This window comes from Eleginops maclovinus, chromosome 13 (assembly GCF_036324505.1).
Source record: "Eleginops maclovinus isolate JMC-PN-2008 ecotype Puerto Natales chromosome 13, JC_Emac_rtc_rv5, whole genome shotgun sequence".
NCBI lineage: Eukaryota > Metazoa > Chordata > Actinopteri > Perciformes > Eleginopidae > Eleginops > Eleginops maclovinus.
In genome coordinates, this window is record NC_086361.1 from 5,280,665 (window position 1) to 5,296,184 (window position 15,520).

Below are 15,520 nucleotides of genomic sequence, written 5' to 3' on the forward strand. Positions count from 1 at the left end.
TTCATCTTCAAGGGACTGCAGGACATCCCATAATGCAGCGCTTTTTAGTCAGAGTGGCAGCCTGTTGAGCACAGCTGGTTATCAGAGGTGAGACTGCCCTGCGAAAAATCACACGTCTAACAAACTGAATTCGAATGCTAAGGTTCAAATTGCTTTGAAGAGGAACACCATCAGTTCAGAGACTCAAAAAGACACAAAAATAAAAGGGAATCTTTACAGGCAACACTTTTTTATTAGTTTTTTAATAAAGTATAATTGAAGATTTGGGAAACATTTAAAGGACGTTTGTCCAATTTGCATCAGCATTGAGTAGGACGGGATTACATAATTAAATACACGTGTAACAATAGCATAAATACACAAAAACACCACACATTATGAATCAATATTAAAGTGGTACAACTTTATTAAGCTATTTTTTTTTTGATTAGTTGTACTAAAGTAATTGGATTAGTCAGATTATACATTTCTAGTAGGATTAACACAATAACGCCAAATGCAACTAAAACGATCCTACAAATTGCTGGTTTTAAATTTGGTTATTAATTTAAGAGTGTACCCTGATTTTAGTTCTTCTCTTAGTAATACAGATAAACTGAGAATGACACATACAGTATACGCTGTTTCATTTTGGCGTTTGAGCAGCTTTGATGGAGGGGGAGGTCCGGTGTTGAAAATGTAATGATGGGCTAATCCCCTCGCATGCGTAATGAGAGCTTGTGCCAAGAGCAGGGCTCAAAACCAAAGTGCCATCTGCCTGACAGACACACTTTGTTCTGACGAGAACACGGCGACTCATCGCTTTTTACACACCACACCACCGCGGCGTTAAAGCTGATTTCCAGCATCTCTTGTCACATTATGATAATACGCTTTTTGGTGCTACTCTGAGCTTTCTCCGATCGATAATCACTTTTCCCGTCCTTCCATCGCGCGTAAAAGCTATTCGGTGCGCCATGAGGCAACATACCCGCTAAAAGAAGTCAATTTTTTCCCTGATTTTGAAACAAAACATCAAGATGGAAAACTTTACAACCGCTCCAGAGATAAACCACACTTTGGCGGTTTGGATAGACAACAGCCTACAATACAAAGTGATAAGCAGTTTGCTGCTTTTCGTGATTTGCGTTTTAGGAGTCGTTGGCAACGTTATGGTCATCCTGGTGGTGCTCACTACCAAACACATGAGGACTCCCACCAACTGCTACCTGGTGAGTTTGGCGGTAGCTGACCTGATGGTGCTGTGCGCTGCTGGCTTACCCACAATCACAGAGAGCATCTTTGGATCCTGGGTGTTTGGACACTACGGGTGCCTCTGCATCACCTACTTTCAGTACCTTGGGATCAACGCCTCGTCCTGCTCCATAACAGCGTTCACTATAGAGAGGTACATCGCTATCTGCCATCCCATTAAAGCGCAGTTCCTGTGCACCCTCTCCAGAGCCAAAAAGATTATTCTGTGCGTCTGGGCTTCCACTTCCCTGTACTGCATGATGTGGTTCTACCTGTCAGACATCCAGGAGGAGGTGTACGACAACATCACCATCGTCACGTGCGGCTACAGAGTCCCCAGGAAGTTTTACCTGCCCATCTACTTCTTTGATTTCGGAGTTTTCTTCGTGGTCCCGCTGATGCTCTCCGCGGTGTTGTACGGACTCATCGCCAGGATCCTCTTCATCAACCCGCTGCCCTCCGACCCCAAAGACAAGAAGAAGAACGGACATAACCACAGCAACACCAAGAGGACCAGCTGCAAGAACTCCCGCCACTCCAGCTCCACAGCCTCCTCCCGCAGACAGGTGGGTGCTGTGACACTCACAGACGGTGACACATCTGACAACATTAAAAGATGCTGATGTCTGTTAGTGCATTAACTCATTGCAAACACATTGTCATGTTCATAACTTTAGTAATACATTTAAGATTTTACACATAGGAATACATAAAATAAAAAAGTATAACATTTGAAGTCATTTTAACTTCCACTTGGATCACTTTATCCACCACTGTAAAAGATTCAAAAGGATGAAACATAAATGAATAGCTAACTAAGCAATTGAACAAAAATAACTTTCATTAGAAAACTAGGATGTTCTGTGCATAAATCGATTATGGCTTGATAATATATCAACTTAAAATCCTATGGTTAACTTTATAAATTCTCGTTAGTAAAACATTTGAACCAAGTAGGAATTTATCCATGATAACAAATATGTCATACCAATAGATAAATACATTCGTCCTGCAGATTTATGAAGGGATATATAAGGGTTATAAAATGTCTCATATGGACCAGTTTATTAATGAATGTCACATTTGAGGAGCCACAACACAGCCTTTCTGCTTCAAAAATACTTTCTGGATTCAGCTTTGGAAGTGGGGCAAAGTTTATTCCTATGAATGTTCCCTAAATGGCAGAACAAAAATGCCCGGATCATCCTGGAAACTGGACCAATAGAGCAAGCCCACGTTTTCCTTAAGCTCCGCCTCCAATCTGCTTCATCATGTCCAGTCTTGGCTCAGCCAAACGAGTTGAGGGAAAATATCTCTTGATTTGGCTTTAAATGGATTTAACTTTAGGTACCGAATGATTTCAATAAGGGCTAATCAAGTGTTTGTACGGGGTAGTTGATTTAGCTTTAAAAAAAAGATGATACACTGATTTATAGACGTCTCTTTCCCAATGTAAGTCAAGGGGGAAACTTCTTTTTGGGCCCAAATTACGACTCAGACTGACACGGATGTTGTGGTATCACTGTTTTGCCACTGGTTCACAGTGGCTGGCAGCAGCAGTTCATATTTGTGCTTGTTGCCCCGTGCAGGTGACCAAGATGCTGGCTGTGGTGGTGTTCCTGTTTGCCACGCTCTGGATGCCGTACCGCACTCTGGTGGTGGTCAACTCCTTCCTGGACCGGGCCTACCTGGACAGCTGGTTCCTGCTTTTCTGCCGAATCTGCATCTACCTCAACAGCGCCATCAACCCGGTCATCTACAACGCCATGTCTCAGAAGTTTCGCGCCGCTTTCCGCAAGATCTGCGGCTGCGGGAGGAAAGGCTCGGATAAACCCGCTGCTTACAGTGTGGCCCTTACTTACAGCGTGGCCAAAGAGACATCCATGGTGGAGAGCACCGACCCCTTCACTACGGAACTAGAGGAGCTCACAGCCACTGACGATCTGCTGTCTGAACAGAAGATGATGTTTCTTGACCCCGACGTGTACGGGAAGGAGAATTTTAGCGACGCGTGAGCTTCGTTTGCGAAGGGTCAACCGAGGATTTAAGAGTTTGAATATGTTGACTAATGTAGTCCGTTAAGAGAGAATATGGTTTCCTGAGTGCCTGCTGACCTTTACATAGCCAGAGATGTAAACACAGATTACAGCTGCTGATGCGTAATGACAGTGTTTGAGGCACAAAGCCGAGAATGATCCCAGACATCAGGAAGCAGCAAACACGGACAGATAAGCACCCTTTCATTGCACAGCTGTTATCTTATCCTGGACCTACCCAAGTCATCAACTGAGTATCAGTCAACAAAACACAAATGTGAACCAGCATGCTCACTTGAGATGTGCGGCATACAGAACTCCAATACCCAGAAATCCTGCAAACGGACACGTTTACCAACATAGCCACTCGGTGATGCTCGTATGAAAGGAAAGGTACCAAAGAGATGACAGAAGCGAAAAGAAAAAAAACGGAGAATTGTCAAGAGTTGAATTGCCTCTCCATGTCACGATTTACCATTATCGTAGAGTGAATTGACTGCACTGTTCATGCTGAATATCATGATGGGTGTTTTTCCTCAGTTTCAGACAGATTTGGGGCGTTTAGACCGAGGAAGAGAATACCATTTCACACCAATAAAACACCTCAACCAGCGCAGCTTTAATAACTGTATGCCCCCTGATGTTTTCAGGGCAGGCAGCCCATTAAAGGGTGAGTCATGCCTGAACCCTCATGGACAGAACTGGCTCTATTATTATTCTGAAGGACTGCGTGCGCGGCCTCGAAGCAGGATGAGAAAAGAGTTCGTTCAGGAGGGCAGGTTCAGTCTTTATATAAAGAGATGCTTTGTTGAGATTTTCTTCTGTAAAGCGTTCACTGATAGAGTAGGGAGACAAGTACATAGAGTGCTTTGTAAATTAAATGCAAAAAGTGCCATAATAAAGTTTATTATGTGTTGTTTCCACAGTAACATCCTGTTTCTAAGGAATAGTTTATAATGGGTTGATACCTTTTCCCTATTGACATCATTTGTAGGTTTAAAAAAAGCCAATATTTTATAATGCTTTAGACAATAATCACAATAAGACAAATGTAAGAACAACCTTTAGTTGCTCTTTATAATTCAGAATAAATAGATTTGCCTTATTGTTATTGTCTATTAGACTGGAAATACAATATTGTAGGTTTAAGGAAATATGTGCCAATGTCGGAATTTATTTCAAACAAAAATGGCAGAACTGTCGGTGAGAAGGATAAACAGGAAGTTACCCATTTCTAGCAGTAGTTACAAGTCTCTTTAAAGTGGTTAGAGCAAAATTACTGCGCCATCCAAAAAGAACATTGAATATACAAGTGGACCCTCCATTGGATAGAGAAAGGGCGCAATATGGACACCAAAATCTATTAATGAATCTATATTTACAACTAGTCAATGGCCTTGTGTGGAAATATGCACCTGAAACCACAACCACCAGTGAGGTGAGAAAGGTGAAACCACAAAAAAAGACAACTCAAGTAACTTCTTTAACCTTCAAAAAACAAACAAACACTAGAACCAGATAACTTTTAGCATCTCCAACTTGTTTCGGTAGCACTGTCACAAAGATCGTTTTCCTAAGAACTATCAACAAGGCAGGACGTGTGCCAAAACAAACAGCCCAACAGGGTCTTTGATAACGCAATATCTGTCCATTGATTTTCATTTAAACAAAAAGACAACCGTTAGCAACCTGGCTACAGTAAAACCACCTATAGTATTAGTACCTACGCAGGTTACTTACAGACCTAGCTAAGTGGAAAGAACATTTTTCCCCACCTTTTTTCTGCCTTACCCTGGTAAAATTACCCTGGTTGTTGATCTAGCACTTTTATTATGAAAGGGAGTTCCTGACCTGGCGGCAGAAAGAATTGCAAAGCAAAAGCACATTTGAAAGGAAACCAATCTAAAATCAGATGGTGTCATTGTTCTACAACCATAACATTGTGCCATCAACATTGACTTCATAATGATAAGTTAGAGGAACTTTTGCCACTCTGGTGAATGTATTTATTCATAGTTAGTACTTTTTTTCTTCAGCTTTCTAAAGGTCTACAGTGATACATTTTAATAAATGCCACTCTTGGTTATAAGGCAAGGCAAGTTTATTTATATAGCACCTTTCAACACAAGGTCATTCAAAGAGCTTTACAAACATGAAAGACATTAAGACCGTTAAAAATGAGTGCAGCATAAACACATTATAGAGGGCATTTAAAAACAGTCATTTAAGAGCAAAGATACTGAAATAAACAGGTATCAAATACATGAGTAAAAGTCACAGTGCAATGTTTGATCAGAACAGTTCAATTAAAAGCAGCGGCAAAAAGAAATGTTTTCAGCCTGGATTTAAAAGTAGTAAGAGTTGCAGCGGCCCTGCAGGGTTCTGGGAGTTTGTTCCAGATATTTGGAGCATAATAACTGAACGCTGCTTCTCTTTGTTTAGTTCTAAGTCTGGGGACAGAAAGTTGACCCGTTCCAGAAGACCTGAGAGTTCTGGATGTAATTTTGGGCCTAACCCATTCAATGCTTTATAAACCAGCAGCAGAACTATGAAATCAATTCTCTGACAGACAGGAAGCCAGTGTAAAGAATTCAGAACTGGAGTGATGTGATCCACTCTCTCAGTGTAAAGACTTCAGAACTGGAGTGATGTGATCCACTCTCTCAGTGTAAAGTCTTCAGAACTGGACTGATGTGATCCACTCTCTTAGTGTAAAGACTTCAGAACTGGAGTGATGTGATCCACTCTCTCAGTGTAAAGACTTCAGAACTGGACTGATGTGATCCACTCTCTTAGTGTAAAGACCTCAGAACTGGACTGATGTGATCCACTCTCTTAGTGTAAAGACCTCAGAACTGGAGTGACGTGATCCACTCTCTCAGTGTAAAGACCTCAGGACTGGAGTGATGTGATCCACTCTCTTAGTGTAAAGACCTCAGAACTGGAGTGATGTGATCCACTCTCTCAGTGTAAAGACTTCAGGACTGGAGCGATGTGATCCACTCTCTTAGTGTTAGTGAGGACCCAGCAGCAGCGTTCTGAATCAGCTGCAGCTTTCTAATGGATGTCTTAGTGAGACCTGCAAAGACACCGTTACAGTAGTCCAGTCTACTGAAGATAAAAGCATGGACAAGTTTTTCTAGATCCTGCTGTGACATTAGTCCTTCAATCCTAGATATGTTCTTCTGGTGATAGTAGGCGGACTTAGTGATTGTTTTAATGTGACTGTTGAAATTCAGAGTGCAGGACTACACCTAGGTTTCTGGCGTTAGCTGTTGTTTTGAACATTACTGATTGAAGCTCAGCACTGACTTTTTGTCGTTCCTCCTTTGTTCCAAAAACAATTACCTCGGTTTTCTCTTTGTTTAATTGGAGAAAGTTCTGACTCATCCAGTCATTGATTTGTTCAATGCACTTACTCAGTGTTTGAATTGGAGCATAGTCTCCTGGTGAAATGGTAATGTAAATGTGTGTATCATCTGCATAGCTATGGTAACTTCTTTACTTTTCATTATCTGAGCCAGTGGAAGCATTTAGATGTTAAAGAGAAGAGGCCCCAAGATGGATCCTTGAGGAACCCCACATGTCATATTGGTCAGCTCTGATGTGTAGCTGCCTATAGAGACAAGTGTTTCCTGTCCTTTAAGTAAGATTCAAACCAATTCAGAACTGTTGCTGAAAGTCCCAACCAGTTTTCTAGTCAGTCTAGCAATATTTTGCGGTCAACAGTGTGAAATGCAGTGCTGAGATCTAATAATACTAACACTGAGACTCTGCCACTGTCTGTGTTTAAGTGGATGTCATTGAAGACCTTAACAAGAGCAGTCTCAGTGCTGTGGTGCGGTCGAAAGCCTGACTGGAACACATCGAAACAGTTATTTGCATCCAAGAATTTACTCAGTTTTTAAAAACTACTTTTTCAATGATTTTAACTAGAAATGGGAGGATTGATATGGGCCTGTAATTATTCATTGCTGAAGCATCCAAATTATTCTTTTTTAAGAGCAGTTTAATGACTGCAGTTTTCAGGGCCTGTGGAAATACACTGAGTGAAGAGACCTGTTTACTATATGAAGTAGCTCTGAGGACATGCTATGAAAAACATTTTAGAAAAGCTTGTAGGTATAATATCAAGGCAGCAGGAGGAGGACTTCAGATGTAGAATAATGTCCTCTAGGTCTTTATCATTAATCTGATGGAATTGTGTCATGGTGTTTGAATTGATTTTAAGTGGACACAAGAACAACACATTTGCTGTACCTGATACAGAAACACTAATTACAAAAACATTTAGATAAGCCTTATTCAATGGTGGTACCTCCTTGTGTGGTCTACGATTCTCTCAAATTAAATAACATTTTAAAGTTTACTTGGGCAGTGGTGCAACCTCATTGCTTCACCAAGTAAAATAATGTATATAGAGTGACAGATAAAGAACATGTTAATATGTTTCAGCTGCTCAACATAAGCTCCATCAAAGTGTTCACATTGAAGCAAAGTGAAGTGAAGTGGACCGTGCTTTGTGTCATGTGTACTGTGGATTTAACAAACTGTCGCTTTCCTGTTTGGCTCTGTAGTTGTGACAACCCACAGTGAACATGGCTGAATGGATGTGATGCTGTTGCGTGTGTGGAATATAATTGGGCTGCAGACACGGCAGAGGAAGACGAAGCTCTCACTGTGAAACCGGCTTCATTCACCGCTGTATGTGAAATATGTCAGATGAATACTGCATCTTGTGTTTAATGACTGTACCAATACTGTAAATGCCTTTGAGTATGAGTAGATTCATTAATATTTGTGTGTTGCCTTTGTATTTAAATAGTTATTTATGGTAATCTGTATATTTTTCTGCAACTCTATATTTTGTTATTGCCCATCAGAATTATACATAATATGTTGTGATGCTGAATTTGGAAGCTTCTGCCTTGGGCTTGCTTTTTTAGAGAACTGTGATCCAGTGTATGTTTGATGGTTATATAGAAATTGCAAATGTTATATTTATGTTCCAAATAAAGTTGATTCTGGTATTAGATTATATTATGTCTTCACATTACTTTTTGGGTACAGAATTGCGCATTTTGGAACGTCACCTCTCTTTTTCTTTTAAATTAAACTGATGACATGAGCATCCAAGATTTTTTTGAAAAATATTTATAATCAGCTCTTCCTTCTGCTCATGATATCTTCTCTGCAACCACCCACACTGAGCAGGTTTGGGCTGTAGTCAAAGGACAGGCAGGAGGAAATAAGAAGGAACAAATCCAACATTTCTGAAATAACTTCTCTTTCTTGGACATTCATCCAATCAAAAATACTCCTTGCAGCCAAAAGAAATGTTTCTTATCAAATTAAAGATATTATGTGATACAAAAATATGTCATCAGTGCACCAGTCTCTATGTCAGTTGGTCAGAAACTTTGTCTTTACACATGTCAGAAACAAAACTCCAAACACATGTTTCTCTCTATTGGGCAGACAAATAATGATGTCGATCAAGACCTTTTTCAACTGCTCGGTACCTGCTAGTTAATTAAACTGTTCCTTTCAGTCGTTTTATCAGCTGTCAAACAGGTATTCATATTTGTGAACGTCTCCTGCATTTAGCTTTCATGTCTGGTGCATGCTCATTCACCATAGGCAGAACAATGCAGGCAAAAAGGCAATAGAAATCATTTATTAGAGTATTCTTCATATAAGATGAATGTATGTAATGGATATTTTATTTATTTAAAGTAGTATTGTAGTACTCGAGACCGGTATTGACACCACTTTTCGAAGGTCTTGGTCTTGTCTCGGAATCGACTGCATTTGTCCTCTGGCTTGTCTTGGTCTCAGACCAATAGGACTCGAGATTTTACGTCAAGATCGGTCAAGACCACTGCTGTGGCTGGGGATGTGATTGGATGCTCTGTTTCAAATGCAACCAATAACGTTACTTCACTGACTTTTAAGCACTCATGAGACCTCAAATATTATACTCATGCGCCGCAATGTTTGTAAACATGGGACTGGTCTTTAAGGGCTGCTACCCCCTCAGCCCCGTTCACATACACTCAAATGGTCGGGAACTGAAAATGTTGGGAAATTCAACGATAATACAATTTGGGTACACAAACCACAAAAATGTCAATAATTTACTAATTTTTGTGATTTTGTTTTTTAATGAAAATAATCGCTTTTCGAATAAATATTATGATGAAGTTGAATTTAAAGTCTAATGTTTGCACAAGGGTCTTTTTATGATGATGTGGATCTTTCAGATCAAATCGGCTATGGTATCTTCCACATTCTATTGTAAGTGTATTATGAAGTGTTGGATTCAAACTCGTCTGGTTCCGGTCTTGATTTGGTCTTGCCCTTCCTTGATCTTGGTCTTGACTTAGTCTCGGCCTCTTAAGATCTTTGTCTTGTCTGGACCTTGGTACACTCCGGTCTTGGTCATGACTACTACACTCATATAAAGTCAGTACTATAATAATCGTTGCTGAATACTGTGTCTGTATGTATTATTTTTAGATTGCCTAATATATCCCATAATACATTAAATTCATGTAGCGCTTTGTTGACAGACAGCTCCTTTGACTTCAGCAGAATGAAAATTGACTGATGTTTAGTATGTAAATGTGTCAAACCACACAACATCCATCACTTTAAATTAGACATAACAATGAAACTCATTTGCATTCAAATAGCCCCCCTACATTTACCATAAGAGACTATGTGAAGACATAAACACTGCATTTCTCAATAAATGTAAATTGTGCTTCCATCTACGGAACATCAGCCAATATAAAGTCTGAGAACAGTTTCAGTTATCTGCTAATTTACTGCCATAGCCCGGGCTTTACTGCGTGAGTGGAATAACAAAAGGCTTCATACAATTTCTCTGGAGTGTAAATAATGTTTGGACGTGAGCCAGCCCACAAAGTGTGCACAGATGCTGGTGTGCTGTCGGCTCCAGGCTCAGATGAGAGAAAGTCTATAAATCACCTTAAAAAGAAACTGCATTAACTTTTAGCCAGTTCCCTCATGACACTTTTAGATTTTCCCTTATATTAACTTAATCCCATTTAGTCCAAACCTAACATTAAAGAGGCCATATGATGATTTATGGGGTTTTCCCTTTCCTGTAGTGTGTTATATAGGCATCCATGTAAATGGTCTGCAAAGGCTACAATCTCTGTGTTCCTTCCAGAGGGAGCCCCCCCCCCCAGCCTGAAACGCCTCAATTGGACTCCTTTGTTTACTTCTGTAACATAGCGACACATAATGACACGCTTCTATTGGCTAGAGCTCCAACACATTGTACGTGATAAGGGGGCGAGACATCTCTAAGCGGTTGACCAATCAAAACCGAACCGGCCACCTAACCAATCAGAGCAGACTGGGCTCCGATTTCAGACAGAGGGTGAAAAGTATGAATCTGAATATGAAAGACGAATGTCCTTCTTAGAATGGTGCAGGAATTAGTCCTAATTCGTTATCAGGGTAGTTGGCTGAAATTAGGTCTGTGGTTAACACCAGCTTAGAGATTTTCATAATTTGTTCTACAACATGAAATACGTCAGTAAATACTCCACTTGCCAATGCCTCAATTTCTGTCTGTCATCGAAAAGGTGGGTGTTAGTAAGTGAATACATGAGACTACTAAACATCACGTCGAGCATTAGCCGCCTTTAGCTTAGTGGTGTGACTATAAGTCATGTGACCCTGATATTAGCTTTCTACTTCTACCAATTGCATTTACCAAAATGATAATAGGGGTTTAATTATGTAAGTCCTAAAAATGTGTCATCACTGCACCACTTTAGAGGCAAGGGTTTTTTGTTTAAGAGCAGTACTTTTAAAAACTCAAACTTTGTCAACACAAAACATTACAAAACACAGCTATGCCACCAACACTGTTTGACTGACAGGTGATATCTGGCAATTGCAGAGCAGAAACACCATAGCAATTATCCATTAACAACAACAGGACAAAATAAAAAACTTCAGATTTAAATGGCTCTCTTGTATATGACAGGCTATAATTAGCAGGCGGGCAGGGGACCTGATTAGATCAATCACATCACTGCCCCTCTGGAAGTGAAGTAAAAGAGCATCCTCGCTGTAATATGAAGAAGTCTGATTAGCCTTAATGAAGTGTCAAAACAGACAAGGTGCAGTGGAGGCACTGGTGAAGTGAGAGGAAAGGGAGAAATATAGCACAAGAGGGCAGGGGGAGAAGAACATGAGGGAGGATGAGCAGGACATTATTCAGGTAGATGCACAGAGCTAGAGATAAGATACTTTCTGGCTCATTAACTATGAAATAAAAGGGTTTCAGCACAATAAAAAGAGGGTTGTTCTGTGATAATGGCACTGTAATGTTCCTTAGGACACACTGGACAGAGACTGCAACAAAGACAAGGGGCTGTGTAATTACAGCTCTCACGCATTTTCAGCTTTTATGAATAATTACAGAAGAGGAAAACGACATGTTCGGAGAAGAGTCACCTTTCCTATAGTTTTTAATGTCACAGAGTTACAGTAATGAATCCAAATACTGCAGAGCCGTCAGTGAAGGATATATTTGACCATATAATTTAGAGATAGAGGGGGGCATTATTCTATATTTTATTATTGTCAAGATATCCTACGAAATCTCCCAAAACATCAAGGAATTGATCCAACTACCTGATATCGTTTCACTGATATACAACAAAAAAATGCTTAACTGGATGACATTCAAAGGCAATGATTTTTATTTTGAATTAATCATAATGTAAATTCACCCTCCTGTTGCCATTAATACAGACCACTGCCACATATGTGTATTAATCCAGATGAAAATAGTCTCTAGCAAATACCTTTTCTAAAAACTACAGTTTCCATCTTTTGTAAGAAAATACTTTGCACTAAAGAGTAGTTTTGGTCTTTTCGGGGGATTTATTGATCATAAGAAAAATATAAAAATGACCAGCCTCCTCTTCTAAAGCTGCTATAATCAATATTTTATATCAACAATGGATCAAAACACAGTGTGATAGTGTGTGACAGCAGACAAATGGGTAATATAATTCTTTGTTTTCACCACTCGAGTCTACAGCTAGTGATTAAAGGAATAGTTTGACATTTATCGAAATGTGCCTTGATAAATAGTATCAATATTTTTCTCAACAGAATGAATGAAAGTAAAAATAACTCGTGCAGCTAGTTAGCTTAGCTTAGCAATATGAAATGGAATAGGGGGAAACAGCTAGCTCTGTGACAGTAATAATATCGTCTACAGTACCAGCTCTTAAAAATCTCCCTTTCTTACACTTTATTGTTGTTTGTTTGCTTATTTGAATTGAATATTTCTATGTGTTTCTTGTTGTTCTGAGTTTGTTTGTTGTTGGGTTGTTTTACTGTACTCTTTTTAAATCGTGAAGAGCAACATACATCTGCAAGTGAGAATAATGTTGTTTTACAGCCTGTCAGTTGTTTTAAGATGTGGCCACCTTTCACTTTGCTGTTACATTCAGTGCCTTTGGAGAGATGAGCGCGGGCCGCAGCCATGACATCCATTACTTTCCCTCCGTCTGCTGATCCATCGGGGAGGATCTTTATTCATTAGCAAAGAATGTGCAATCAACTCCAACATGAATTACCTTTCTGATTGTCCTACTGGAGGAAATTGTGGGTTTGTTTACTTTAATTGTTTAATCATTTAAAAAGGTGCCAATTATACCTGCCGGGCAGTTTCATCACGAGGAGCGCGCTCTCATCACAAAGCAATTGTTTTTTCAAGAACACTCTCTCTCAGTTCTCCTACAGCTGAGATGGTATGATTACATATTGGTACTTGATAAAAAAAAAACATCATGACTGAACTAAAATATTATCCACAATAAATTGAAGATACATGGTTACTTTAACAAGAATAATCCATATCAACATAATCCGTGTATTTACTTTACCCTCTGTAATATGATTCGAAGTGGCCATAGATAATATTGTTGCTTTATTTCACAATGAAGTCAAAGTTGATTATACAATGTAGTGACACCATCAGTGTTAGGATTGGTTACCTACTGTATAAGCCTTGCTTCACAATGCACTTATTAAACCCTTTTTCTTATTAATACTGAATGTTTTTACTAAATTGTATGTAGATTCAAGTTTTGGTTGGTTCTTGCTTTGGATAGTAATGTTAGCCAGGCTTATAGCATTAGCCGGAATATTGGTTATTACAGATTCCGTTGCACAATCTACTGTTTGGAAACAAATTAAGAGATTCCTTAAGCTCTCAGGAAATCAGAAATAAATCCGAGAGCAATAGTATTAAACATTAAGGGGGGGAAGTTTTGTTTCTGTTTTAAAACAAGCAACAAATAGGCATTATTCTCAATCAGACAAGCTCTAATTATGATTAACAATTGTATAACGAATGATAATCAACTTCATCAAAGCTACATTTCTATTGTATGAATGCCATGTGACTCACTTTGGTCCCAGAGTCAGCTTAATTCATATCATCTGACTTATGATTCATGCATAATTCTATGTGTGCATGCAAAACATGGCATGCCTAAAAATACAAAGACTGGTGGAGAAAAAGGAAAAAGTCCCAGAGTCGCTGCCGTCTCAGGGAACACGATTTCAATCACGATCCGGATCAAATTTCCCTGACCCTGAAGCCAAAGAAACTCACTCAGAGGGGCTGTTTAAATTGAGGGGGAAAAAAACAGAACGGCTGTCAATCTTAAGAAACACTTGTTTAATAAAGTCCTCAAAGAGCCCACTTTGTGACGGGATGTTGTGAACGCAGCGATGTGAAGGGTTAGGGAAACGGTTACTTCCAATACTCAATCCTCTGTGGTCCGACAGCTTGATAAAATACTTTTTTTCTTTGTGTCTGAGTGAAGACAGAGGCCATCCGCGGAGACATTAGTGGTTCTGACAGGCCGCCTTCAAGTAATATGGGGATGCTGCTACAGCTAATGAAAACAAGCGGTGGAGTCTAACTCAATTGCACAGCAGTAATTAAATAAAAGCGGATTTTCCTGAGAAAAACATTAACGGAGAAAAGAAAAAAGGGTGATTACCCACAGTTTTTGGAGTGGTTTCGCTGAGGAAAACAAACCGCCTTGTAAACTGGCAGCACTCGGGGAACTGCGGACACAAATTGCACATAGTCTTCAGAAAATTGCCCGTCCTGATGAAGACTATTGAATGGTAAAGCTGAACTGCTTTCGACTGAGACACTGATGTTCCTTTGTTGGTTCAGTCACACAACAACAGGCAATTTCAAGCCTGATCAATATAATTGTTAGAGCAGTTGTACTATAATTTCTGAAGATCCACACGTTTTAAAATGCTGGCTGCTTTCTGTTGATTATTGCATGCAGCCTACCATGCAAATACACTGAAATGGATTTATTTCTCACAGGAGTCGAAGGTTTTGTTGTGTTGAAGCCTTTTTCAGGTATAATCCTGAGAAAACCCCATCCCTAGTATCTTGCCTGATTGTGTCCCTGTAACCTTTTTAAAGAAAATATAAAAAAAGGGAAGTGGACCATCTTTCACTGTTTACGTAAAGTCCATTAGTGTCTCTGTTGAATCTTTTAGTATTTTGACGATTTGGATGAGTTGGCTCAACAAGACAGAAGTGTTTGCAACCTGCAGCTCTTCCAGTGTTTGATGCTGAAGGAAATGCACTTAAGTTAAAAACGTGATTTTTTTTTCTGTTAACTGTTGCTGTTTTCTAAAGGCCACATGTATTGTAGTTTAATATCCCAGAAGAACAGTGCATCAGATGCATTTAAAAACATACTCCAAGCATCTATGATATGTGTAGAATTTCCATTTCAACCTGCAACTTCTAAAAAGCCATGATTGCATTTTTGGCCTCTTGAGACTTTAAGGCTTCAGATGTGATCCGTCCAAGAGTGAGGCTAATGCAATAGGAGCCTGTGAGATGTGCAAAACATGTTTATGGAAATTTATGGAAATCAATGTTGGCTTCTTTCGTTCCTCCACAGTAATGGCTGTACAACTGAGCCAAGGAGAGGGATTTCCTCAGTGTCCACCTCCCCACGGACCATCTGACAAATTACTACGACCATCCATTGGTGCAACACTGCCAGCCTTCAGATAAAAACTATTAATACTAATGCACACATTTATATTTATGAACTGGAATTCATGGCATTACAAATGTATGTAATAATGCAGAGAGCATTAAAAGTTATCACGTATATATCATTAATATTCAGGACAACATC

At 39.5% G+C, this 15,520-nt stretch overlaps 1 protein-coding gene across 1 annotated transcript; it reads left to right on the top strand.

Annotated features, from left to right (window-relative positions):
- The first annotated feature begins 792 nt into the window (after positions 1–792).
- On the top strand, positions 793–8,292 carry trhrb (thyrotropin-releasing hormone receptor b). Its single transcript, XM_063898527.1, has 2 exons — positions 793–1,799; positions 2,823–8,292. Exons 1-2 carry the CDS (start codon positions 1,020–1,022, stop codon positions 3,246–3,248), a joined length of 1,206 nt encoding a protein of 401 aa, XP_063754597.1. The 5' UTR covers positions 793–1,019; the 3' UTR covers positions 3,249–8,292.
- The last annotated feature ends 7,228 nt before the right edge of the window (positions 8,293–15,520 follow it).

Excerpts from the sequence above, each read along its gene's own strand:
- trhrb (XM_063898527.1), top strand. The coding sequence starts at position 1,020 with ATGGAAAACTTTACAACCGCTCCAGAGATAAACCACACTTTGGCGGTT. Across the intron at positions 1,800-2,822 it reads CAGCCTCCTCCCGCAGACAG|GTGACCAAGATGCTGGCTGT; the intron begins GTGGGTGCTGTG and ends TGCCCCGTGCAG.